The sequence below is a fragment of the Gopherus evgoodei genome, chromosome 15 (assembly GCF_007399415.2).
Source record: "Gopherus evgoodei ecotype Sinaloan lineage chromosome 15, rGopEvg1_v1.p, whole genome shotgun sequence".
In the NCBI taxonomy this organism is placed as follows: Eukaryota; Metazoa; Chordata; order Testudines; family Testudinidae; genus Gopherus; species Gopherus evgoodei.
This window is the reverse complement of record NC_044336.1, coordinates 12,558,333-12,586,283: the sequence shown is the minus strand read 5'-3', so window position 1 is coordinate 12,586,283 and position 27,951 is coordinate 12,558,333. Positions and strand designations below refer to the sequence as shown.

Genomic DNA, 27,951 nt, shown 5'->3' with positions numbered 1-27,951 from the left:
CATTTGCTACATCCCACTGCAGAGCTGGCTTTCCCAGATGCCCAGTGATACATATGCTGCATCCATTTTCACACTGACAACTCGAGAGATGCCATCAGGCCTTCAAAGTGTGACATGATGATTTACTCAAAAGACATTTCACATCATTTTGAAAGGCTTTCAACACTCCAAGGCCTGCAGAAATGGTGACTAAAGCAACCTGAACTTCCACGTTTGAGAGAGAGCACTCACAAAAAGAGATGTCTGAGGCTACATCTACACTACGGCCCGTTTGCGGTGGTGTGCAGGGTACCTGCAGCTACATGCTGCAGTGAAAACCTGGCTGTGTCCACACTCTGGTGTGCAGCTCTATGGGTCAGTGACAGGCTCTGGCAGGGAGGAGACAGCGGGGAAAGGCTTCAGCAGCTCCCTGCTCCCAAAAGGCTTCAGCGTCTCCCTGCTCCCAGAGCCTTTCACTGCAGCAAGAACAAGCCCTGGCAGGGGGAAGGCAGTGGGAAAAGGCTCAGCTGGAGCCTTTGCCCACTGCTGTCCTCTGCCAGAGCCTTTCCCCGCTGCTGGACTCTCTCAGTGTGGGGAGCAGCAGGGAGGCAGTGGGAGACGACTCTGCTAAAAATAGCAGCATAACGAGAAGGTACGGCTTGGCCAAGTAGAGAGCTGTGGCGGGTATGTCCTCGGTGCATCTCCACACCCTTCAAGCATATCTGTACTGTACTCGCCTTAGTTATTCCTCACCATCAACACTGCTACTTAACTCCGTGCTAGGGGGGCTACCCGAGTACATAGCTATACGTCGCCGAAAGAAGCGTGCAGCGTAGACGTAGCCTTAAGTAATTTTTCTCTAAATTGTGTTGCAAACAAAATACATGGCGATGTGGTGTAGCCTGGGAGGGATGACGCCCAGCAGTCTGTTTGCTACCTGTGAACAATGCACATATCCCAAATCATGTGTCGGTCAAACCTTCAGAGCAGTCTCAGAATCACACAATTTCTTATGACACAGCTATACGCAGACCTATCCTTGTATTTATATTTACATGTCGATACAGAGATTCATGAGGAAGGGTGGTCTGGTGGTTAGGGCCCTAACCTGGGATGTGGGTAACTGGGGTTCAAGTCCCTGCTCTGCTGCAGAGTTCCTATGTGACCTTGGGTAAGTCACTTAGCCTTTCTCTGCCTCAGTTTCCCATCTGTAACATGGGAGGTGGCTGGCAGTCTAGGTACCTAAGCTGAGAAGGCAGCTCTACCCAACCTTGATGTTGGAAACAGGAGATGAAGATAATTCACACATCTGCGTTATCGCGGGCATAGAAGCACTATGTTAAGGTTACTTAACATTTCCTGTAGTAAAAACTTTTCTGACCATTATTTTGGTGGAAAAAAGTAGTATATGATCATGTAACTAAAGACTGTATCATAAGCATACACACAAGGGGAATCTAATGATAGTTGCATGGACAACCTTAAGTCTGGCATTTCCTGACTTTTTAGCTCTTGGCTTAAGCAACCTAAGTAATGTTGTTTTAACATTTAAAAAATGTAGTTTATATCTACATTATATATAATGGAAAGTGTTGTGTAACCACCTGCACTACCTGTCAGCTATACACACAGTAATCCACTATAGGGGTGGACATGAATATTCATGACAGCACATGTTTTAGACTCACTCGCCTCTGATGATTTTCTTGGCTAATAGCTGGTGAATAGAACCAGTAACTTCAGATGACTTTTATGTCTCAGTCTCAGCGGCTTCACAACCAGCAGAAGAAATTAATAGTATTTTGGCAAACTGTCAGCCTGATGATGTAGAATAGAAATATTACATTTCAACTCCAGGAGATTTCTTGTATTTAGAGCCTCTTGGGAAAGTGCATACAGAACATTAAGAGGATCACTTCAAATGGCTTTTGAACAATCACAGTCCCCTTAGAAAGCCTGGTGGCCTTTTGTTGACCTATGATGGTCATAGTTAAGACCCATAATGCACAGGTATCAGATTTCAAGATTTTAAGTTTAAAAGGGCAGTTGAGTGGTTGAAATCTGATGACCTTTTGGTGACCTCTGTTGGAATGATCCTAAGGGATGAGTGCTCATATATACCACGATAACATTTCAAGATGGCCACTGATACTTTGTGCTGGTGTCAGAGAAAGATTGGAATGCCCTCACAGTTCAGACACTTGAGGATCAGGTTTCCCTCTTGCATTTTGATAAGGTCTAAATGGAACATTTTGATTTTTTGTTTCAAATTTATTTTTTATTATATAGAAAGTGTAAAAATGTTTAAAAATTCTAAATAGAAACGAAACACTTTGATTTTATTGAAATGGAATGTTCTGATTGACCTTAAATGAGACATTTAAAAAAATGTCGTGCATGAAATTTTGGATTTTTTTAAAATTTCTTTCTGATTTGAATGTCAGAGGTTTCCTGCAGAACGGAAATTCTGAGCTTCGACCAGCTCTGTTAAGTATGTTTAGAATATATGCTTTCCTAAGGTCATCCACCCAGCCAGTCAGACTCCTTACCAGTCTGATGTTCTTTTACTCATCTTCATTTGCCTTTGCACCTCTTGACAGGGCTACTCTCTAAAGTCCATGAGCAATGCATCCTCAGGCTACATGCACAGGGCATGTCTAGTTGTGTTCCCTTGGGTGCGTATTTGTTGTTGTGTTGCCTTTATGTTTTCCCATGGGCATTTCACTGCCTCAGAGAACCATTTATGAGACTGTAGTAATGGCAGATCTGACCTTCTCCTACTGTTTGGGTTCCTGGATGGTGGAAAACCAGAGCCTGTATTGTAACGGCTCCTTGAATGTGTCCATGGGGATTTCAAATGGCCCAGGAAAATAAACCCAAATACAAATAGAAACAAAGAGCTGAAGCATTACAGCAAATCTGAATGCAAACACAGAAATATAATCTAGAAATACAAGTATGGAACCATCACAAATAAAACGTTTAACTAAAGCACAAATACTTAATCCCCCGGGCACCCCTAACACTCTGTGAGGCCGTGTGATAACGTATATCACACAGAATAGCTGCACGGGAGAAGCAGGCCAGCTAGAATTACTCAGTGCAATCACATCTCAGTATACCTGGGGCCCACGTAATTCCCTCATTTCTATTATTGTCGGTTTTTTGAATCCAAATTGTTGACTTCAGGCTGAGCACATGGGTCAAACTGTCCTGGAAATGAATCCCACATCACTGTAAGCTTACTGCCTTAGGGATTTTTTTTAAAGTTCTCTCTGTTTTGGGTCTCTGTGTTCCCCCAGGAAGAATCATAGAATCATAGACTATAAGATCAGAAGGGACCATTATGATGGTCTAGTCTGACCTGCACAACGCAGGCCACAGAATCTCACCCACCCACTCCTGTAACAAACCCCTAACCTATGTCTGAGCTACTGAAGTCCTCAAATTGTGGTTTAAAGACTTCGAGGTGCAGAGAGTCTGAGAGGTCTGTCCCTAGTAAGTCCTGCTGGTCTGAAGCAGCTGCACAGTCTGCCAGCAGCACAGAGGTTAAATACAATAAGAATTACAAAACGTTGTGCAGTTCTCAGCTCTGCAACTGCTTCAGGTCCCCTGACTTGGTTGCCCTGAGCGGACCTGACGATCCAGAGAAATGAGAAAGTTCCTCTCCCCCAACCCCCCACATTCTAGTCAAGTGTATTTCCTACTGGTTAGGGAAGGGAAGCAAGAGCCAGGACTCCTGGGTTTTATGAATGGCTCTGCTTCAGCTTTAAAAAATCTTCAGTATTTCTGAGACACCTGTCACCTTTGTACCGAAGTCATGTGTTTCTGAATACCTCCCTCTCTCTCCCTCAGAGGTCTTGCAGGGCCTGATGTTTGTGCAGGAATCTGAGATCCTCTCATGAAGGTTCAACAGATGCACAAAGTATTATTCTCATGACAAGGTACAGTGGTTTTGGAATGGCTCATTGTCTGCTATACATTTGTCTCACTGAGGAGTATCTTGTGACCTGTCAGTGGAGCCCTGCATGGGACTAATATAGACCCTGCTGTGGGACCGGGATCCCACAGGACCTGCTGCCATAACAGCAAGAGCAGCTGGGAGCAAGATTAAAAATAGCCCCATGCAGGCTCATCTCTTTCGCTTTTCTCAGTTGTCCCCTTTCTATGCTGAGTCACATAGTACTATCGCAGTGGGCAAAGGAGACCAGTTTGCTTGGAGTCCTCATAATCAACCGTTTTTCAGTCTGAGATTCCCAACTCTGCTCTCTTCAGAGATGGCCCTTTCCTTCCTGACTGCACTTCTCCATTCCGTTCAGGCCTCCACCAACTTTCCCCAGGCATCAGTGGCCACATGAGTATTTGTCTTTGAAATGCCCCAGGATGGCTTTGAAAGGGGAATGTGGACCTGCTACTCATGCTGGGTTTTTTAATTCCTTTCGTTTACCTTCCCAACACATCATCCATGGAAAGAGTCGGTGGTACATCTGGGATTAGCTGTACAAAGTGCTTAGCCAGTGGGCGAGGAAGTCCTCTGCAGCCCTATCACTTCTGTAGGCATGTTCTGATGGGCAAGTTTTCTTTGTTCAAACACAGCCCATCATCTCAGCACCCTGCAAACTTCCTGGTGCACTTAGATTAATCTGTCTTTCAGTATTTACATAGTAACAAAGCGCCTCACACGTTTTAATTTATTTACCCTCACCACACTCCTGTGATGCAGGGAAGTGCTATTAGCCCCCTTTTACAGATAGTGTCTCTGTACCTCGGTTTCCCTAAGTGACTTGCCCAGGAAGTCTGTGGCAGAGCTGGGATTTGAACCCTGTCTCCCAAGCCATGGCTAGTGCTGTAACCAGTAAACAGTCCTTCCCCTCTAGTCTGCTGCTTGTCCCTGTGAGTGCCACTGACTGATCTTTCATGTGTCAGGTGAAGATTATGCAATTAACCTGTGTTAATTTCAAAGGGCTTTTTTTTTTAAAGCATTTCTGGTTAATGAGACTGACACATCAATTTCTCACCTAATGCTGTAAAACTGGGAACAACCGCAACACACAATCCCACTGTATCAACATAGCTTTTTACAATGTGCTCAGCTACTTGAAACCAGATCCCAATTCAAATTTATAGGGCACCTTCATGGAGAAGAATGAGAATGGGCCCTCCAGATGCTTTATGGAATATCTGTATAACCAATCACTTCACAGACACCCCACTGAAATGCAGCTACCTCTAAAGTGGCTACATGCCAGCAGTCCTCATCTAGGCACACTGCACAACCAGGGTTTCTTGAACAGGAAGACTGGCTTTTCCAGAAGAAACTGCAAGGGGAATTTAAGTAAACAGAATGTAATTAATTACCTGCACCGGAATTCTGCTAGGACATCCAGGTGAACTGCTCTACTCTGTTGAAAAATACCATGGTGTCTTTAATGGCTGTCACAGGTACAGGGCTAACTGCGTCTCTGTCCCTTTTCTGGTCTCTCTGAGTGCAATGCCTCAGGAGTTCGGCTTCTATCCTATACTTTGTGAAACTCTGTGTCCATCTAAGTCTCCTTCCATATTTTATGGTTGTCTTTATTTTCCCTTGGGCTCCCCCACCCCCCCTAAAAAAGTATATGTCAGAGAAAGAGAGATAAAAGGTTCATAATAAAACAACAACTCCAAGTCAGCGTGCTGGCCAGCTGCAGAAAAATCAATACCCTTGTTAATTGAATGCAACCCTCGTAAATCATCAGAGGGAAGCAAAATTAAAACTACTTATGGAAGCATCCTGGAGAGCTTATTTACTAGGCTTGGGAAATATTAGCTTGCATTGGAAATTATATCCAACCTTGTGAGCCACATGGAGGATGGGGACTCCTTGGAAATGACAGAGATGAGGTAAAGAAGGCTGATTGCCTAGTAGTGCTGTACCGTCACCTCTGGATGTGGCGCATATGGGGACATCAATGTTTGGTGTCCGCTTTCCCTCCCACACCGGATGGCCCATGAAAGATACTATTTGCTAATGATGATTCAGCTTGAGGCTTAATTACTGTCAGAGTTCAGTTAATTTCCTCACGCTTTAAGCATTCGTTTCTGTAATAGTTACATGACTCCAGATTTCCCTTGTAATTAAAGTCTTACAAAATGAAACTTAGTGGGTGACATTCCTGCGTCCAGTTGCCTGCCAGCTTGGCTCTATTAATTTCTAAATTGTTGCCACTGATAGTCTGGCTTTAGATACAATGCTGCCAGACGTTATATGACTTAGCCTTGATCATCATTTCCAGCTACCTCAGGATCTTGTTTCTGCACCGGGGTAAAAGCAGTGTGAAAAAGCATTATAAAGCAGGACTTGAGAGTGGGTTCTATTCAGGGCTGTGGCCCTAAATTGGAGTGTGGCCCTAAATTGGGCATATGTCTATGTCTCGGCTACACCCAAGTTTACCTCTCTATGGTATTATGTGGATTTCTTGATGGTTGCAATGTGCTTTGTGATCCTCAGATGAAGGGGCTGGTGAGTCAGAACTGCTATATTCTACTCCTGGCTCTGGCACTAGCTTGATATATGATTAGGATGTGCCGACCACTGCCTTGGTTTCCCCATCTGTAATTCACATGGGGTCATTTGGTGGTTTCATGTGGTTCATTTAATGGCTGTAAAGTGCACAGAGATCCCCAAATGAAAATGGGCTGTGTAAAGTACCATGTTAAGTGAAGCTTGTCTTAAGTGACGGTTGGAAGGTCTGACAAAAATTACTCAAAGATAAAGGTGGAGAAGAATTGTACTCAAGGTCTTCCATGGAGGCGGAGCAAAATGGGGCTCAGTTGGTGGCGGAAATCCTTTAGCTGCTGTCTTAAGACATGATGTTGGCTAGTAAGTGTGGGCTGTGGCCCACGTTTTGTGGTGGTGTTATTTCTGGTAACCCTACTCTGCTCTTTGGTAAACTTCTCTTTGGTTTTAACTCACACAGTCCAGGGCCTGCATTAGCGTCACAACAACGATAAATAAATGTATCAATAAATAAATCGCTTGATGTCCAAAGCCAGACACTAGAAAATGCAGCAGTGAGTGTTCTCCCAGCCTCTCCCTTTCCTGCCCTGTTCCCCGGGGTCTATAGACTCATTCTGTCAAGAGGAAGAAAGAAAACACGTATGTGGCTCGGGTTACATGGGAGCCAGGCATTTCCCTTCAGCTGCCACTGTAATTTCCATCCTATATCACTTCTTCTCCAGCAGAAACTCTGCCCGGAGTTAGCTAGACAGCGCTTAAGACAACCTAGTTAGGGGAAGTACTGTATCAGCATTCTAGCATCTGGAATTCCATTTACCTACCCACGAGCAGGGATTGGAAAAAAGGAGACAAAGCTGAGGAGATCCTTGGCCTCTGGGCTGTGAGATTTTCCCTAGGTATGGTTGGTAAATCGCTCTCTCATTCGAAGAGGGACGGGAAAGGTGATAGCCCATGTCTCAGCCTCCTTGTTCCCTCTGACTACTGAGTACTAAGGGTCGAATCACACCGGGGCCCTGGGGGAGACATCATTACTTATTTCATTCCTATTTTACCTAGAGAGACTGAAGGGCTGTGACCGACATGGGTATTTATATGATCACTAATCATTTGCGTTACAGTAGCACTGACAGGCCCACAACCAAGATCAGAACCTCACTGCACTGGACACTGCCCATACTCATCAAAAGAGACGGTCCCTACCCTGAGGAGCTCAGAGTCTAAATAGACAACCAGGCAAAGGCTGGAAGGAGAAACAGGCACCAAGAGGGGAAGGGAGCAGTCCAAGGTCACGTAGCAAGTTAACAGCAGAGTCAGGAATAGAATTCAGGTCTCTCAGTGCCCTAGACATTAGACCAGGCTGCCTTGCCGCTAAACTACTCGTCATTCTGGTATCTGGGCTTTACTTGTTCTCATCTTGTTGAATTAGGATCATTCATCCACCCATGCCTGGGCTCCCCTTATTCCCATCGTTGCTGCACTACCCAGCCTTCCCCCTCATCCCTTCCAATTCAGTTTGCTCAGGCTAATTCCTTAATAGTCCTCCCTTGCTGGTTATTTTTTTGTTTGCTTTCAACCCTATGTGTCAGTGCACCGAGAGCCCGTTTATCACAAGGCTGCATGAATTAGGCTTCTCTGCACATTACCATTCCACAGCAAAGCGCCAATTCTGGCCCTTTGGAGCCAGGGCTTGTCACATTTTCTCAGCTAATTTACAAACGAACACCTCTGAGCCACCTTCCAGTGCAGAACTGTTGTTGACAAACTAAGCTGGGTGAGGAACTCTCCTCTTCTAAGCCTGGCCCTGAGCAGAAACCACACTGGGCTGGGGAGGTTTAAACTGCAGCCAGTGGGTCTGGAGAGCAGATAAATGGGGGCAAAAGTCAGATAAGGGGAATAGAAAGCCCTTGGGTGATGAGATACCAGTGTCCTGAGCAGGGCCAGCTCTACAGTTTTTGCCACCCCAAGCAGCGCACCAAATTGCCGCCGTGGCGGCGGGGGCAGTCCGTGTGCCCTTGGGGCGGCAGGCGTGTTTCCGCGGAGGCAGCAATTCGGAGGCGGCTTCTATGTTTAGCTGAAGCTGCCGCGGACAGCTACACATAGAAGCTGCTGCCGCCACGGAAACGCGCCTGCCGCCCTAAAGGCACACGGACTGCCCCCACCGTCCCCAGCGGCAATTCGGCGTGCTGCTTGGGAGCAAAACAACAGGGACTGCCCTTGCACATTGCCGCCCCAAGCACCAGCTTGGAATGCTGGTGCCTGGAGCCGGCCCTGGTCCTGAGTATCCTCTCCCGCTATAACTCCTTTGAGTGCAGGGTGTCACTTCTGATTTATACGCGTGTGAGAGGAGACTCAGGCACCAATGAATCCTCAGTCCACTCTAAGATGCCTCTGATTTAAGACCACTTGAGAGTGGCAGCCCCACCTGGATGTCTGAGCATCATCACATGGTTAATGAACTGGAGACCAATGCTGGAATCTTATTAGTGCAATGTCCAGTTTGGAGGGGAGGCAGAAGAAAGCCACAGGAATGTCTCAAAGCTGCCAGCGGAGGCAGAGATAATGCCTTGCAGTGCAGCTAGCAAATAATCATGCAAGCCACACTGAAATGTGGAAGACAGAGAGCGGTGCATCCCCAGGCTGGGGAGCTATTGGTCATAGCAACCCAGGAGATAGTTTAGGGAGGGGATAATTCTCTGCCTTCCTCCCATATGTATAAATCAGTGCTGTTTCCATCTGGAATCCTTCCCCTCTGCCCTGAATCCCCTCTCCCCATCCGGTCCCATGGGTTCCAGCCACTGGATTCCAGACGTATATAAAATATGTAACTGGCAAAGGAAGCTAAAGGCTGAGTGAAGTAGAAGCAAATGAATGGAGGCGGGAGAGATTCTCCTACCTAAGGGTTGCTGTACAAACTGAACAGTGCACTGGAGTTAATCATGGGATCCTGCAGACTGCTCTCTTTCCATGGGGAAGACTTGCTCCCAGATCAGTCCCAAAGCCAGGAGCTCTCAGGACCCCACTCTTACAGTCTCAGGGATGGTTGCTCTGACTGATTCTCCACTTCCTAGCTGGGGTCCCTGGAGTAAGATCAGGCATATGTGCCGTGGCCATTAACCCTCCTGCTGCCCACCAGAGGATGAGTTCCTTACTGCCCAGTCACAGCAACTTATACAAAAAGTAGCCCAGTTACTTATTTAAAAAACAGTTTCAAAGAACACGTGTTTGGCGCTGACGATGATTAGCCACATACAAAGCACAGAATATAGAGACATACACATAGTGTAATATATGCAGTGTAGGTAGGAAATACTGAGATTTTAACTCCTGCAATATTGGAGATAAGCAAATAGCTTGTAGCAATTCATTTTGGCCTTGATCCCACAACTGATTCTAAATAGAGCCCTGAGGCTGCATGGAGCCCTTCTGGGGTCAAAGGATTGACACGTGTATCCAAGGCCCCAGTCCTTACAGACTAATGCCCATGCTTAACTTCATGCACTGTGAGTACCCCATCCAAGTGACTGATCTTGACACACATACTTGTGTGTAATTGCTCATGGGAGTAAATCCCATAGAAGTAAGTGGAGCACTGCCTCAGACTCGGGGGGTCTGTCACCACAGTCCATTGCAGGATCAAGGCATTAGTCTATGAATTTAGCCTCAGCCCTGTCATGAATTATCTTATGATTTTCTTAAACTGATTTGAAAATAGTTGAATGTGGATTGTCAGTAAATTTATTTTGCTGTGTGGAATGTTCTTTTCAGATGTTTGATATTAGAGATGGCCCAAAAATGAGTCCAAAATGTTATGGACATTTCCCCTTTTTTCCCCATCAAAATTTCAAAATGTTTTGACCATTTGGATGAAAAACTCAAGTTTCAACTGTGCTGGGGCTCAATCCTGCAAACATACTCACGTTAGTAATGTTACTCAGAGGAGTCATCTCGTTAAAGTAACCGGGACTACGTCTGTGAGAAAAGTGACTCATGGAAATGTATACAGTAGCAGCTCCTTGATTGGTTCTGACTGGATATACATGTCACATGACATTGTTTCTTTCCCGTGTTTGGCTGAGCGTAACTCTTGGTATCAAAAGAATTCAAAAATGACTCAGTGCCTGTCATCTAATATTTGCTGAAAACGAGCTGCTTCAATGAATGTTTCTGGCATGGAACATGTTCGTTAGAATGTTTGCAGAAAGTGAGTGTGGAAGGAGCACAAACACAGCCAGAGCAAATTTAGTTCTTTATTCAAGCAGATGTTCATGGAGACAAGATTGAGCTGTTCGCCTCAATAGGATGGGATGAAGTTTACTGCAGAATACAGAGCTACTGAAATACGTATTTGAAACATACTTTGCTTTATAATATTTTTGTGTGAAACTGATTTGATGACGCCTATGGAAATAATTATATTGACCTCCTCGGTAAAAGGTTTTGAGATCTAAAGATGAAAGGCACAATGTAAGAGTTGAGTGGTATTATTATTATTATTTATTATTATTTCTATGGAACATAATAATGCTTATAAATTATATAGCCTCTTTAATCTGGTTCTTAAAGCACTTGACAAAGATGAGTGAGCATCATTATCCTTGTTTTCTGGTGGGAGGGAAACTGAGTCACAGAGCGGAATGGTGACTAGGGAACAGGCACAGTGCGAACAGATGGCAAAGTGGAGAATGAAATGTAGATCTCCCGACTCCCAATCTAGTGCCTCATGTACTGGTTCACACTATTTGTCCTTATTTGAGGTGGTAGTGTAGTGTAGTGTACTGGCTAGAGCAGAGGCCTAGGGGTCAAGATTTCCTCGTTCTGGTCCCAGCTCTGCTACATTGAGTTGCCGTTTGACTTTATACCTGTAGTATAACTGCTCTGTGCCTTGGTTTCCCCATCTTTGAAAAAGCAGATACTAACACACACCTTTGTGAAGAGAGATTTAAGATCCTTTGGTGAATGTTGCTACACATGTTAATATGATGTTAATATCATCATATACTTTCTACAGACAATGTCCTGTCTTGGAAATACCGACATTACTTCCATGTGTATGGATCTCACTAAAATCATTGCTTACAACAGTTAATAGCTAAACGTACAAAATGAGGAAGCAAGTATGTTTAGGATCAGAGGGGTAGCCGTGTTTGTCTGGATCTGTAAAAGCAGCAAAGAATCCTGTGGCACCTTATAGACTATATATATATATATATATAGCTGCCCCTGGATATTTCCACCACATGCATCTGAAGAAGTGGGTATTCATCCATGAAAGCTCATGCTCCAAAACGTCTGTTAGTCTATAAGGTGCCACAGGATTCTTTGCTGCTAGTATGTTTAGGGTTTGTATTATCAAGACAACACACAAATAGAAACATTCATCTTTTCATAATACTCCTTTTATAAGAGGCAATAAATATACAGTACCTTGCAAAGGGATAAATGTGCTATAACTAAACAGGTGCTGCAAAGTCGGAGGCATGAGACAAAGCAAGGGGAACCAAATTAATGCCTTCAAAAAGTAAAGGAACAATCGACCTCAAGCTACATTATCCCAAAAATGATCTGCCAGTGGAGAAAGATATATCTTCATATGAGTTTTTGAAACAAGATAAATACTGTGTATGGTGTTTTATAAATGACATTGTGACCTGAATCTTAATCAAACACAAGGAAATATAAATCTAAAAATAATAAAGGTAAAATCAATGTGGATGGTTAGAAGTAAAAGTACTATATTTGCAGTATTAAACGTTTTTAAGGTCCCAGGGAAAAATTATTCTAGAAAACCTACAGTAATTTACTATAGTTTCACTTGCTGGCAAATCCCCAGCACAGTTTGGTAGGATTTATATCTTCACTACAGAAGCATATTTTAAAAAAGCTCATTCCTACTCTCTGCCCACTGATGTTCCGGGAAGCAGGTTATCCTTTTGGCTGTGCTGGTGTAGGAAATATTGATAATCCGGCTATGCCATCATAAGTAGAGGTGAGCAATTCTTTTTCGGCCAATAGCAAATTCTCTGAAAAATGCAGTTTCATTTTTTTAAAAAAGTCAGAATGGTTCATTTTGACATTTTCTAAATGAATTTTTTTTAACATTTTATTTAGAAACAGATAATTTTATTTTGAAATGTTGAATTGACCTAAACAGATATTTTTTCAGTTTTTTGTTTTGGCAAGAAAAACTGAACAAATTCAGTTTGAAACAAAACAAAAATTTTTTTTCTTTGTTTCTCTTTTTGTTTCATCATTGAACAAGAAAATCAATTGTTTTCTCAGAGTGCTCAGCGGAGATTGAGGCCCCATTGTTCTAGGCCAGGGGTAGGCAAACTACAGCCCGGGGCTGCATCCGGCCCTTCAGACATTTTAATCTGGCCCTTGAGCTCCTGCCGGGGACCAGGGTCTGGGACTTGCCCTGCTCCGGCACTCCAGTTGGGGAGCGGGGTCAGGGGCTTGCTCTGCTCCAGGTGTACTGTGGCTCCACACAGCTCCTGGAAGCAGCAGCATGTTCCCCCTCCAGCTCTTACACATAGGAGAAGCCAAGGGGCTCTGCACACTGCCTCCACCCCAAGTGCCACCCCCGCAGCTCTCATTGACCGGGAACTATGGCCAATGGAAGCTGCAGGGGCAGCACCTGTGGATAGGGCAGCATGCAGAGCTGCCTGGCTGTGCTTCTGCATAGGAGCCGTAGAAGGGACATGCCGCTGCTTCTGGGAGCTACTTGAGGTAAGTACTTCCTGGAGCCTGCACCCCTGACCCTCTCCCATGGCCCAACCCCCTGCCCTAGCCCTGATTCCCCTCCTGCCCTCCAAAACCCTTGGTCCCAGCCCAGAGCCCCCTCCTACACCCCAAACCCTCATCCCCAGCCCCACCCCAGAGCCTGCACCCCCAGCCAGAGCCCTCATGCCCCTCCCCCCCATCACCCCAACTCCCTGCCCCAGCCCGGAGTCCCCTCCCACACACTGAACTCCTCATTTCTGGACCCACCACAGAGCCTGCCCCCCACCAGCCAGAGCCCTCACTCCCTCCCACACCCCAATTTCTTGAGCATTCATGGTCCGCCATATAATTTCCATACCCAGATGTGGCCCTTGGGCCAAAGAGTTTGCCCACCCCTGTTCTAGGCCCTTAACATACAAAGATTAGGGTAGAGTCCTGGTTGTCACTTACGCTGCTGATCTACCTGCATAAATGGCTGCTCTTAGTAGAAACAAGAATTAAGACAACCCTCCCTGCTCCAAAGAGCTTCCAGTCTAAGGCCCCAATCCTGGAAAATCTGGGCCAATTAATACCAATCATGAAATTATACAGCCTTTTAAAAATTCTAGCCACAGTTTTTGATGTAAGTTCTGATCCTGCAATAATGCAATAATGTAATGTAATAATGTAATGCAGCCTGACCCCTGAACCTGTATGGAGTCCGACAGATGTCTATGACCCCTTGCAGTAGTCAGTTCCATAGATTAGTTACGTTAGATAATAGGTGAAAGCGCTAAAAACAGAGTTTAAGTGATATTTAAGTGGTGTGTAGGCTTCGTGCTGACCCGCTGTACAGGGTGAATGTCACCCTTGGTGAATAGTTCTTGAACTGCTTCACTTCTTTAGCAGTGATAATAGTATTTAAATATTCCCTATCCTACTCTGCTATCACTAACCAGGGCAGATCAGTTACATTTTTCTTCTCATTGTCTTCAGTCACTATCAATACAGCATAATGTTCCAGCAAGCTACAGCAAAACTCTTTTATCTCTATGCGGTTCCCAGTTTAAATAGTTTATTTTCTAGTCCTCTTGCCCAAGTTGTAAATCATTTTAATGATGATTTTCGTAATTTATGCTTAACCTTTCTTGCCATCTGTTTAATAGTTCAAATCAAAGTGTTTCTAAACTGCATGCTGAATGCAAATTCAGGAACCAGGATGAAATATCTTGATGTAATAGATGGTTGTTTTGTATCAATTTGTGTCTGATCCAGTGTGGCAAAATAGCAAATGTAACTGGCACAAGTTTTTGGTTAATTTGGTTTAAATTAACATTTTCAACCGTTGTTCATTGCTTTAATATGTGAAAAAACTCCAAGAATCATGATGGACATTCTTCAGCTCCAAAATAGCTAAAGTGAGGAGAATATTCCTTTGCCTTCTTGATCCTAGTCACTTCAGTTTACGTGTCCTCATAAATTTCCTTAGCACCTTTCATGGAAAGCCTTGCAGTACAACGAAAGAGAAATGAAATTATTGTTTGAGGATGATAATCAAACATACATTTTACACCCAAGATCTCTGACTTCAGTTCTTTTTGTTGAAGGAACAGCTGCGGGGTAGTAGAGTTAGTCACACTATCGGGCATGAATACTGGCCCAGCTCCTCAGCTGGTGTAAACCACAGCACCACTGGAGTGATGAGATTTACACCTGCTGGGAATCTGACTCATTATTATAGTACTTTCCTGGTTAGTGATTCATTCGGGAGCTGATCCTTATTTCATTTGCAGGTATTTGTTGACCCTGTGTCTCAGGTCTGGCTGAGCTGTGCTCATCACAAGAGATGAGATGGAGGACAAAGGCGACGTTAATCCTTTGGGTATGTCCTCGGTGCACACTAAGCCCTGGTCTTGTGGGGTTGGTGTTTCCAAGTCTGTGTTTGAGCATCCACACTGCATTGTAAACCTGGGTTTACAACTGCCAGACCCAGATCTTATAGCTATGCTAATGTGTCTATACTGCACCATGCAGCCCTTCTGTCTGAGGTCTGTGGCTTGAGCTGCAGTCATACTGCAAAATGAAAGGGCTTGGATCCAAGTCCCAGCTGGATTCATGCTATGGACCATCATCCTAGCAGGGTCCTAGGATCCAGGTGCTGAGTACTTGCTGGCTGGTGTTACACTGATTTGCGTGGACTAGGGTTGCCAGGTGATCAGGAACATCTGGTTGAAAAGAAACCCTGGTGGCTCCAGTCAACACTGCTGACCAAGCTGTTAAAAGTCTGGTTGGTGGGACTGGCAGGCTCCCTACCTGATTCCATGCGGTTCCCAGAAAGGGCAACATGTCCCTGGCACCTAGGCCTAGGAGCAGCCAGGGGTGTTCCATGTATGTCACTCACCTCGAGCGCTGGCACCGCAGCCAATGGGAGCTGCAGGGGCGGTGCCTGCAGATGAAGGCAGCATGCAGAGCCACCTGGCTGTACCTCTGTCTAGGAGCTGAGGGACATGTTGCCCTTCCCGGGAGCCGCCTGAGGGAAGCACCACCCAGAGCCTGAACCATGCACTCCCTCCAGCACCCCAACCCTCTTCCCCAGCCCTGAGCTCCCTCCCACACCTCAACCCCCTCATCCCATGACCCACCCCAGAGCCCACACGCCCAGATGGAGTCCAGATCCCCACTCCCTGCCCCAACTTGGCCAACTGGAGCCTGCACCCTGAGCCCCCTCCTGTACCCCAACCCCCTGCCCCATCCCTGAGCCCCCTGCCACACCCAAATTCTCTCCCAGAGCCTCCACCCCACATCCCCTCCCACACTCTGAACCCCTTGGCCCCAGCCTGAAGCCCCTTTCCTGCACCTCAAACCCCTCATCCCCGGCCCCACACCAGATCCCTCACCCCACCCGCATCTCAACCCCCTGTCCCAGACCGAAGCCCCCTCCCACACCCTGAACCCCTCATTTCTGGCCCCACCCTAGAGCCCTCACCCCCAGTCCAGAGCCCATACCCTCTCCCACACTCCAACTCCCTACCTCAGCCCAGAGCCCCCTCCTGCACCCGTGCCCCAGCTCAGAGCCCCCTCTTTCACCCTGAACACCTCATTTCTGGCCCCACCCTGGAGCCTTCATCCCCAGCTGGAGCCCTCATCCCCTCCCCAGCCCGGTGAAAATGAGCGAGTTAGTGCGGGTGGGGGAGAGTGAATGACCAAGGGGAGATGGAGTGAGTGGGGGCAGGGCTTTGGAGAAGGGGGGCAAGGCAGAGGCAGGGCCTCGGAAAGGGGGCAGGGCAAGGGTGTTCGGTTTTGTGGAATTAGAAATTTGGCAACCCTAGTGTGGACAGAAGCAGGGCTTATACTCAAATGTGATTCAGAGCCCGGACTTAGTGTGCAGTGTAGGCATACACTTTATGGCTCTGTAATCCTGGTTGGAGCTGGTCAGACCTTAGCTTGTGATAGAGCAGCCAGAGGGATGAGTTAGAGCCTGTTTTAATACATTTATTACTTATGGCCTCCAGAGGCCAATCAAGTAGTTGTGAATGACTGGAGCACAGAATTGCTACATCAATGCCTTATTTCCTTTTTCCATGCTCCTCTTGCCTGAGACTGTGAAGGGTTTACATGGGGGGAGTTCTCAGGTGGATAGATCCACCAGGTTCATATCGGCCTCAGTGCACCTGAGGACTGGGCCTATTATTCATAAGTAACTGCTGAATTCTTGGAGTGACCTACTGCTTGTTTGCAAGCTGCTACTTTCAACTCTTCACCACCAGTGGTGTGTAGTTTGTTGCCTACATCACATGGGAAAAATGCTGAAAGGTCTAGAAAACATGACCTCATGAGGAAAGCCTGGGAAAAAATGGGTTTGTTTAATATGGAGAAGAGAAGACTGAGGGGGTAACCATTTTCAAGTATGTAAAAGATTGTTCTGAAGAGGAAGGTGATAAATTGTTCTCCTTAACCATGGAGGACAGGGCAAGAAGTAGTGGACTTAAATGACAGCAAGGGATATTTAGTTTAGACATTAGGAAAACCTTCCTAACCGTCAGGGTGGTTAAGCACTGAAAAAATTGCCTAGGGAGGCTGTGGAATCTCTGTCATTGGAGATTTTTAAGAGCAGGTTAGACAAATGCCTGTCAGGGATGGTCTAGATAATACTTAATTCTGCCTCAGTGCAGAGGACTGGACTAGATGACCTATTAAGGTTCCTGCCAGGTGTACATTTCTATGATTCCATGGCATGATTTCTGCTCCCTGACTGGATAATGGTTGCAATTTAAGTGTGGGGTATTCAGAAGCCCTCCGAGCTTTCCTAACTCGACCCTTGTCAAGGTCAAGGGGAATTTTACGTCAATGGACCGTCAGTGACGCACACCAACTGAGGCTTTAGCCCCGTGTTCTTTGGGCAGGCAGATGTTGCCAAAACTACTGGAAGAATCTCTTGATTCTAGCATTTAAAACAGCTGGCAGGTATAGTTTAGACCCTTGGTTTATCCCTTCACAGGGTTGTGGCTGCATGGGGGAGTGACAGCCTCTGGATTTTAAATAGAGTTTTTTGGGGGAGAGGGGGCAGAGGGGTTGCATGTCAGGATATGTGGTTTCCCCTATGGAAGTGTGAAGGCCCAGTATTGATGGTCATAAACCATCCTGGAAGGAAAAATGTGAGTCGTTTGCTGCTAGAGAACAGCCTTAAATCAACGACTGAAGTAGTGTGGGTTCATAAAACTAGTGGGTTTTTTTAGCCGTGAGGACAGAGGCACCTTAAATCCTAGCCTGCTGGTTCACTGATCTGCTAGAGAACAAATGTAAAACTTTAGTGAGAAGGACCCAAAATCAGGGCATATTTTTGTTCTGTGATCATTCAAGGTTGCCCTTTTGATTTTACTCACAAATTACGACATTTTTTTTTTAATGCTCTGCATAGTTGGAGAAAAATCTTATCACCTTGACATTGTGGAAGGGGAAATGATTTACTGTGGTATTCAAGCTCATCAAGATATTATCGTCTGCAGTGGAAACAGAGAGCAGAACATTTGAAATAGAAAGATTGGCCCACGTCAAATGTGTCCCAAGAGTGACACTTCATAGAGGGTCAAATTCTGCCCTCGGGTATGTTGCACAAGGTTCACGCACTGCTCCATTGTTTCTATCCATTTAAGGTGCCTTTCCACTGCCAAAGCGATGCACTGGGGCCTTAGAGTAAATGAGAATAAGACCCATTGATTTCAGTGGCACCATTGGTGGAGCATGCGTGGTCCAGATTGCCGGTCCTGATTCAGGAAACCCCTTAAACACATGGTTAAGTTCCATTCAGATCAGTGGAATTTAAGCATGGGTTTAAAATGGAGGACATACTTATGTGCTTTTCTGAATGAGGCCTATCGCAAGTTGGGATGTCAGAATCCGACCCAGGAGGAGCAGGAATAGAGCCTTCCCATTGACCACTGGGGTTGTTATAGATTATCCCTCCATTCCCTGGGGCCCAGACACCCCGGTCTGGTGTTCCTCATCAGTTGCTTGAAGGATGAATGCTCCCTAGGGGACTTGCTGTAATTCCTCACTAAGGGGCAGGGACTCTGGGCAGAACTGACTTTTTCCTGCACCTCTCCTCAAAATAGCTTAATCACAAGTCGCTAGCATCTGCTCCATGATTACATGGCCAATCCCACTGGCTGAATGGCGATCAGAACCTCTTCTTCTTATAGGTTGTTAGGTCACGACACCTGGGGGCCAGTAATTATTTGTTCAAAGATTAAATGTATTCTGGCAACCACTCATCTTCCCAGCAAAAATGTCATGTCCCTGCTATTTAATGACACAACACTTCCCAGGGAATGCCTTGTGACTGCACCCAGGTGGGAATGCATCTTCATTCAGGTTACCAGCTGATCTGTTGGGGGAGGGATGGGTCTTGTGGTGGCTAAGGTTTTGTAAAGCTCTCAAGCTGGTTTTAGCGCTTGCAAAGTCAATTTGACCCAAGCAGCTGCCCTGTGTATGGTCTATATATTGTAGCCATTTCTTCTCTCTTGCCCTGCTCTGCTCCTTTGCCTCTTTCTCTTAGTCTCTCTCTCTTGTTGTGCTCTCCTTCATTTTTCACCTTTTTTTCCTGGATTTTGCCCTGTCTTCATCCTCTTTTACCGTGTCCCCATAGCAGACCACAAGCCCAATGACCTTTAGGAAGGAATTTCAGACACAGGCTGTTTGAGAAAGTTTGAAATTAGGCAAAACAAGTTTCCCCAGCCGACACGAGTATTTGCATTTTGTGCATGAGCGTATGCACAGGCAGGCGGGAAATAACGATGGGCCAAATCCCACAGTACTCCCTCAGTCAAAGCTCTCATGGAAGCAAATGGAATTGCTGCTCCCCTTGGTGACCTATTTTGCCACCTAAGAATGACCGCTACTTAGGCAGAAAGCACTCCTGGCTCTTTCTAACAAGCTTGGATGCCTTACAGGAAGGAATTGTGTTCTCAGGGTTTATTTATTTACTTTGCAGGTTCCAGTCAGCAGCAGGTTTGATGGAGAGGATCCAAGCTATTGCTCAGAATGTCTCTGACATTGCAGTGAAAGTAGATCAGATTCTCCGGAACAGCCTCATGAATGGGAAAGGTAAGAGTGCCCTGACGTTTCTGCCCATTCACTGATTCTGTATGTTGGGCAGGTTCACACCCTCAGGATCTCTTAATTGCTGTACCGATGTTGTAGGGAAAAAGTAGAAACAAGCCAACCATAGTAGGTTTGGATACTGATCCAGGAATTTGGATGCTGAGCTGAAGTTACCCAAATCACTTGTGTCTGCAAAATTAGGTTGGATATCTTAGGAAAATTGACTGTTTGACAAGTTTCCTGCTACTACTTATGTCTGGCTCAGTGTGAATTTAGTGCTAGTGAAATGCAGGGATTTCCAGAATAGGAGCAGCACTGGCCAGAGCAGTGCTGAATGCACCTATTGCATCATCAATATGTCTCAACCCTCACCTGGCGGGACCGGAACTAGGTCTGGAAAAGGAATTCAGTCTACATAGTTCAGTCAAGATGTGGGCTATGGGTTTCCAAAGGGAATAGTGACTTTGGGTCTCTCACTTTTTGGAGGCCCAACTTGAAATAACTTTTACAGGGGCCAGATTTTCAGAAAGCAGATGCTTTAACGTGTCTCAAAAACTGAGGCACTTATCTATTCAGGGGACACTATCATAGGACCTAATCACATCAGCCATGCTATCAGAGGCTCGTTCACCTGCACTTCTACCAATGTGATATATGCCATCATGTACCTGCAATGACCCTTTGCCATGTACATTGGCCAAACTGGACAGTCTCTACACAAAAGAATAAATGGACACAAATCAGACTTCAAGAATTATAACATTCAAAAACCAGTCAGAGAGCACTTTAACCTCCCTGGTCACTCAATTACAGACCTAAAAGTCACAATTATTCATCAAAAAAACTTCAAAAACAGACTCCAATGAGAAACTGCAGAACTAGAATTAATTTGCAAACTGAACACAATTAAATTAGGCCTGAATAAAGACTGGGAGTGGATGAGTCATTACACAAAGTGAAAACTATTTCCCCATGTTAATTTCTCCCCTACTGTTACTCACACCTTCTTGTCAACTGTTTGAAATGGGCCATCCTGATTATCACCACAAAAGTTTTTTTTCTCTTACTGATAATAGCCCACCTTAATCAATTAGTCTCATTAGACTTGGTATGGCAACACCCATTTTTTCATGTTCTCTGTGTATATATATGTATCTTCCTAGTGTATTTTCCACTGCATGCATCTGATGAAGTAGGCTTTAGTCCACGAAAGCTTATGCTCAAATAAATTTGTTTGTCTGTAAGGTGCCACAAGTACTCTTCATTCTTTTTGCTAATACAGACTAACATGGCTACCACTCTGAAACCTGAAGCACTTTTGAAAATCTTGGCCTTATCTTCTATGCTAGAGGGCAGTAATTGGTGTAGTGGATACCTGTCATGGGGGGACTGGACTGAGACCCCCAACTCATTTCTCACTTTCTGAACAGCTGCTGGATATCTCTATCTTGTGTATTTCTGAGATGCCTAGCACAGTTATATGGTGTCAGCTGAGCACTGGTTGCTTTCAGGTAGTAGTGAGCTGGTTCAGAATCAAACTACTGTCTTTCCTAGTACTGATCCTCTGAGCCATCATCTCCTGAGCCCAAGTGGAACACTGTCTTGTGGGATTTAAACATAGCTCCATCTGGATCTGAGTCTGGCCAAAAGCCAGAAATGCAGAGGCACAGAAAAAATGAAGAACATGGAGGAAACGCATCAGAATATTTCACATCTCCCAAATTATTCTCTTTGGTTCAATTCACATTTTGGACCAAAGATCAGTGGGGGGCGGGGGGAGGAGGGGAGAGGGAGGTTATTTATCTGAGATGGTTAGCTCACATCTAGCAAAAATAAGAAAAAAAATCCATCATTTACTGGATGCTACAGATGTGGGTGTGGTATCACTCATTTGACAGCCAATTGGACTCATTGGGTGGCCTTGGATAAGTCATTTAACCTCTCTGTTTCAGTTTTCCCACCTGTAAATGGGAATTATAGATTAGGATAGAGCCTACGAGACTTTGGGGATTAATGAGTAAAGCACTATGTTCTAGAGCTGATGTAAACTGCTGGTGAGCATGTTACGGGTTCTTCTCTATGCCTGTTCTTCAGAGGAAGCGAGTCTGTTGTAGTCCCCATTAGCAAGCCTTGGCATGTTAGCCCAAGCTACAGCAGTTTACGCTTTCAGCTTCGGAGGTTCCTGATTCAACCCCCTGGGTGTTGACCAAAATGGCGGCTTATCACACCGATATTCGGAATTGCAAAGCCGTTTTCTAAGTAAGCACTAACACATGCATAGGACATATTCATAAGCCTATTTACATGCACCCTGGGTGTGCTAAGGCATTCTGCTGCAAGTTATGCCACGGCACGCTCCTGGAGTGTGTACACTGGCTGGCAAATGCACATCCTGAGTGCATTATTGTGCTTCCAGTGCCGTTTATTGACATTTTTAATCAGGCAGCTATAATGCATTTATTTAATATTAATCTACCTAAAACAATAATCTCCAGGAGACACAATACAAAACCCTTGTCTTGTATCTGAGGGTGAGCACTTACATTCCTGTTTTTAAGCCTTGCCCATTCATTCCTTTTTTTCCCCTTCTTCCTTTCTTTAGCTGTCTCTCTCTTTCCTGCCATAGTGCAAATTCCAGTTGGCACCCCTAGAACTCCCCAGCTGGTCTTGATTTCTTCTGGAAAACCGATATCACCAGGAACCAGTAGTCAAAGAGACCTAGCCTGTACTTCTGTTCCAAACCCTAGTTGGCCAAGTGGAACCAACTGAGGATTTCAACTAGAACATCCACTGGGTCTTTCATCTGCAGCTGGTGCGGGCAGCAATCTGAATGAATGGAAGCAGCTGAAGCCCAGCTGGCTGAGCTGTTTGGTGGCAGCGTAGTAGGGCTGGCAAGAGAGGCTTTACAGTCCTGCTCGCCCCACGCTGCTCAGCTCCAAGGGGTGGAGCTCAAAAGAGCTTCCAGAGCAGGAAGGAGCAGAGAGAGGATGAGGAAAGAGCTTTCCCTAGAAGTGTGATTATCTGCCTGGGTGTTGCAGTGATCTTCTCAATAAACACCTTTTAACAAAGCAAGCTAGGATCACTGCATGCCACACTGTCCCCCCTTTGTCTTCCCTTGAAGCTGGAGCCCTTGCCTTGCTGAATCAAACCAGATCTTTAGAAACTGCAAATGCACTTGATTAAAAAAAAACCCAGATTAATGTGGTGGGCACAAGAGCATATCAGTGCTGGCTTCCTCGCCTGCACTCAGCCTGTCCCCAGAGCATGAAATATTCATCATCCTGCTAATATTTCTTCCTCCAGCCTTGGAAGCTCAATACTCTGAACAGCCTCGCCTGGGCCCCTGACACCAGGAGAGGTGTAGATGAGGCAGTAAAATATTGTCCGTTCATGTCCTAATATCAATGTTTAATGCCCATCTGTATTATGGAGCCAGGATTCCTAATGAACAGGGGCAGCACAGACCTTATTTAACATTAACAGCGTGAGTAACTGCCTGGGTGTTGGCAGCATGTTAAGGAAAACAACTGGAGCACATTATACATATCTTATTGCACCCCCGTCTTGTGTCTTCTCTTTACTCTTTGGCTTATAAATAATGGATGGCAGTCCAAATTTGATCCAGGTCAGTAGTGACTGAAACTTGTTACCGTCTGATAGCTGCTCAGTGAAAAATGAGTTGGCCATCTCTGACGACTTCTAATTAACAGGTGCTCACAACACTAAAATCATCTATCTAGCACTACGTCTACAGTCGGAGCTAAAGGGGTGTGACTCCCAGCTCATTTACACATACGTGCACCAGCTCTCGTCGAATTAGCACACTAAAAATAGTAGTGCAGCTGTGGTGCCACGGGCTGCAGCGGCAGTGGCTCAAGCTAGTCACCCCAGTGCAAACGCACATGAACTCTGTGGTTATCTCTTGGGGCAGTAGGCCACACCTTGGCTGCCTGGGCTACCGCTAGCTCACATGAGAGCGAGTGTGAGTATGTGTGTGTGAGCTGGGAATCACACCACTAGCTCATAGTGTAGACATACCCAAAAAGTTAGGTGGCCCTTTTAGAAGGGGTTCAGGTCCAACTCTGTCCTGTTCCTGGATTAGGCCCTGGTTTGAGGAATTCTGGGAGTTGTAGTTCCCAGGGCTGATGAGATCTGTAGGCTTTACAGGCTTACAGCAAGGAATTCTGGGAAGGGAATCTGTATATAAGAGGCCATGGTCTCTTACAATGACAGTCTACTGAATCACCCAACAGAGAGAGACTTACGCATGCAGGAGACAGAACTTCAGAGGAGCAAAACCTAGTCTGCGAAATTCAGTTCCAAAAGGGGTAGGAATGACCATGGATATAATCACAATCAGAATTAAATACCTGAACTCAGATTCAGTCTAGCCTTCACATTATAAGTACCCTCACTTGCCCCCTCAAGCATTTTATTCCTACCTACTGGGGAAGGAAAAAAGGAGATTACTCTTGTGTACTTTTAATACTTGGAAAGTCATAGAATCATAGAAGATTAAGATTGGAAGAGACCTCAGGAGGTCATCTAGTCCAACCCCCTGCTCAAAGCAGGACCAATTAAATCATCCCAGCTAGGGCTTTGTCAAGATGGGCCTTAGAAATCTCTAAGGATGGAAATTCCACTACCTCCCTAGGTAACCCATTCCAGTGCTTCACCACCCTCCTAGTGAAATAGTGTTTCCTAATATCCAATCTAGACCTCCCCCACTGCAACTTGAGACCATTGCCCCTTGTTCTGTCATCTGCCACCACTGAGAGGAACCGAGCTCCATCGTCTTTGGAACCCCCCTTCAGGTAGTTGAAGGCTGCTATCAAATCCCTCCTCACTTTTCTCTCCTGCAGACTAAACAAGCCCAGTTCCCTCAGTCTCTCCTCAGAAGTCATGTGCTCCAGTCCCCTGACCTTTTTTGTTGCCCTCCACTGGACTCTCTCCAATTTGTCCACATCCGTTCTGTAGTGGGGGGCCCAAAACTGGATGCAATACTCCAGGTTTGGCCTCACCAGTGACGAATAGAGGGGAATAATCACTTCCCTGAATCTGCTGGCAAAACTCCTACTAATACAGCCCAATATACCATTGGCCTTCTTGGCAACAAGGGCACGCTGCTGACTCATATCCAGCTTCTCATCCACTGTAATCTCCAGGTCCTTTTCTGAAGAACTGCTGTTTAGCCAGTTGGTCCCCAGCCTGTAGTGGTGCATGGGTCCTCAGTGACCTGCAGTGAGGGATGTCAGTATAAAAACCTTGACTGATAGATTGTTGTATCCAAAACCAGAAGGGGCCAAATTTCTGCTTCAGATAATGCTGAAATATGAGAACAGCTTGTCTCACAAGATTTCTATAATTCAAGATGTCAGAAATTCCCCACGATCAATTCTTGCAGGAGTTCTACCATTTGGGGCTTAAATCTTGCAAGAGTAGCTTGGAAGATTTTGGCAGCATAGGCTACAAACCCGGACGTCAGCCTCAATTGTGCCTTGAGCTCAAACCCTGAGCCCAAAGCCTAAAGAGAGTGCACATAGCTTCTTTGGGCCCACTTGTAGTTAAAATATATCCTGGACTAATAACACTGTTAGTTAGTTTGGTGGCCTCTCTCTAGGCAAGTTGCTAGAGTGCATGTGTCCCACTGGAGGTCTGGTGCGTTACACCCACTCTGCGTTGTTTGTCAGTGCCTGTTTCAGAACTACTACTCTGTGTGTGTGTAAGCTATTCTGAGAGCACAAATTGACCTGAATGTGTTACCGACAGTAGCCCAGGGGCGAGCTCTATATTTGACAGCTCAGTGGGACTGTTTGTTGCAATTTTACAGTTTGTGCCTGGGAGGCTGTCAAGTACGGCCTTAGATACAGAAGCCTATTTACAGATTATTAAAAGAATGTACAGGGAGTGATCAGAGGTTGGATCTGGAACTGGAGTTGCTCCCCCTCTAGAAAATGCCCTGGAATTTGGGCTGAAAGAACAGCAGAAATACAAGCCAACAGAATCATCAACCCAAACAAAAAAAATAAAAAAATAAAAAGCCAATATAAGGGAAATGTGATCTAGCATTTAGAGCAAGGACTGAAAGTCAGGACTCCTGGCTCCTACTACACTTCCTGTGTGACCTTGAGCAAGTCACTTTACCACTCTGTGCCTCAGTTTCTCTCTCTGGAAAATGAGTATTGTAAGGCACCTCCACCAACAGGTGGTGCTGTATCCTTATCTCAATGTTAAGTTTTTGTCTTCTATGTTTTTATGTTGTTGTATCTGATCTGGGGCTTTTAGCAGGATGTTCAATTCTGTCTCTGTGCTGGAGCTAGTACTTGCAGTGTTGCAATAAATTCCAGTGATTCTATAAGCGGGTATAACAGCATGTGAATATTTCCCTACTCCGCAGGTTTCACTCAGGCTCATTCAAGCTGGCAAGGTGTTTTAGAGGAGGCTTGTTCCTTTGTCACATGCACCACTAACAGCTGCTCAATTGCATCAAGTTGGAAGGATTGATTTTTGGGTGGTGAAAACTGAATGTCAAACATTGACCACAGATCAGTGTCCTGCCCCCCAAGTTCTAGAGTTTCACTATTATAAAAGTTTTCTTCTTCTCCCTGTATCTGAATTCTCTTTCCACAGTGATAGAAGGCAGACGGGACCAATGCGAGGTGCCCAGGGACCCCAAATACCCTGACTGCTCTGGAAAAGTGGAGGTGAGTCAGACACACCGAAACTGATTTTGAGGTGGTTTCCTATGGTCAGAAGAAAGCCAAGGACTGTGAGAGGTGCCATTTCCATCCTCACAACCCTCTTACCCAACGCCAGCCAGGAAGAGATAGATGTCTTCTTTCCCATGAGGTGCAGACTGGGTTAATCCCCATTTTTATGAATAAAATTGTGACCCCTCTTCCTGGGATGAGATCACCAGCTACCAATGGGCATGATACCTCTTTCCCTTCTAAGCAGAGATTTTCATAATGCTATGGAGAGCAGAGCCATCTACTGCACTTCAGGGCCTGGTGAGTTAATTTTTTTCCCCCACTGTCCTCTAAAAATAGGTCTTAATTGTTGGGGCTAAAAAATGTTTGTATGGAAGCTATTGCCAATGGCAACAAAGCAACAGACATGCCAAACCTGTGAAAAAATGCAGAAATTGGGCTTGTTTTTGGCTTAATTCGCTTGTGAGTTGCTTGTTGGCTAGTTTTTGGCTTGTAGCTTGTTGCTTGTAGTTTGTTGCTTTTCTTTTTTTGATCAGCTCCTGGCAAGCACAGGCAAAGGGGAGCAAGCAGGGGCAAGAGGGGGCAAGCAGAGGTAGGGGGCAAGGGGCAAGCAGAGGCAAGGGGGGAGTCAGGGGTGCACAGCAGGCCCACCACAGTCCCAGACTGCACACTGGGAGAATCTAGTCACACAAGAGTGTTGGGGTTCTTAGGGACTGGCTTGTTTTGCTTTGTTTTGAAATGGGATTAGCTTGATTTTTGACTTATTGTGAAAGTGGGGCTGCTTATTTACTGTGTGAAAGTCGGCAACTGTGCAAAGCAATTGCCAGGGTAAGACTGGAGAAGCAGCAATCCAAAGGGCGGATGGTTTAGGAAATGGTTGCTGGTCCCTTTAAAACCAAGTAGAATTCTCTCTCTCTCTCTCGTTGTGCAAACTTATATCTGGCTCATTTACCCTTCACACAGGAGAGAACATAATGCTCCCATTCAGAGTGCACTAGAGGATCAGGCAGCAGAGCACATGGTGCGTGTGCTGTGGAGGGAGAGCGCAGAACAAAGCAACTCATCGAGGGTGGACAAAGAGATGGGCATCCTTTGTCTACAGCCCACCGGGTTTCCATGGTTAATATGGCCCTGCCGTTATTTCTTGGTGAATTATTTAAGCATGAAGCCATGTAAGGCAAAGAACCATCACACGTATTTATTTTTTTTAAATATGGAGCATTATCGAGGGTCTGGGAAATAATTTAGGCATCACAAAGGACATTGTATCTCATTAAGGTAATGTGACACTGGTCTCAACTCTTAACACAGCTTGCTCTCTGCACCTGAGCGTAGCTTTGACATTTGGCCTGGAGCAGCATGCTGCTTTGGCAGACAGTAACTTTACATGAACTAATTAAAAGCTCACCCAGCCTCCTACTTCAGACTTCACTTAAAATTATTCCTTGCTGAGTCCATGTGAAAAAA

At 45.5% G+C, this 27,951-nt stretch overlaps 1 protein-coding gene across 3 annotated transcripts in view; it reads left to right on the top strand.

The window, feature by feature from the left end:
• MGAT5B (alpha-1,6-mannosylglycoprotein 6-beta-N-acetylglucosaminyltransferase B) overlaps positions 1–27,951 on the top strand; it is a 171,783-nt gene that overhangs the window by 60,965 nt on the left and 82,867 nt on the right. For all 3 annotated transcript variants that reach the window (XR_003996677.1, XM_030534903.1, XM_030534902.1), the window contains exons 4-5: positions 19,665–19,777; positions 26,405–26,478. Coding sequence is in view for 2 of the 3 variants with exons in the window: in XM_030534903.1 (XP_030390763.1) it covers positions 19,665–19,777; positions 26,405–26,478 (187 nt within the window). In the remaining variant the exon portion in view is untranslated. The remainder of the gene's footprint in view (positions 1–19,664; positions 19,778–26,404; positions 26,479–27,951) is intronic.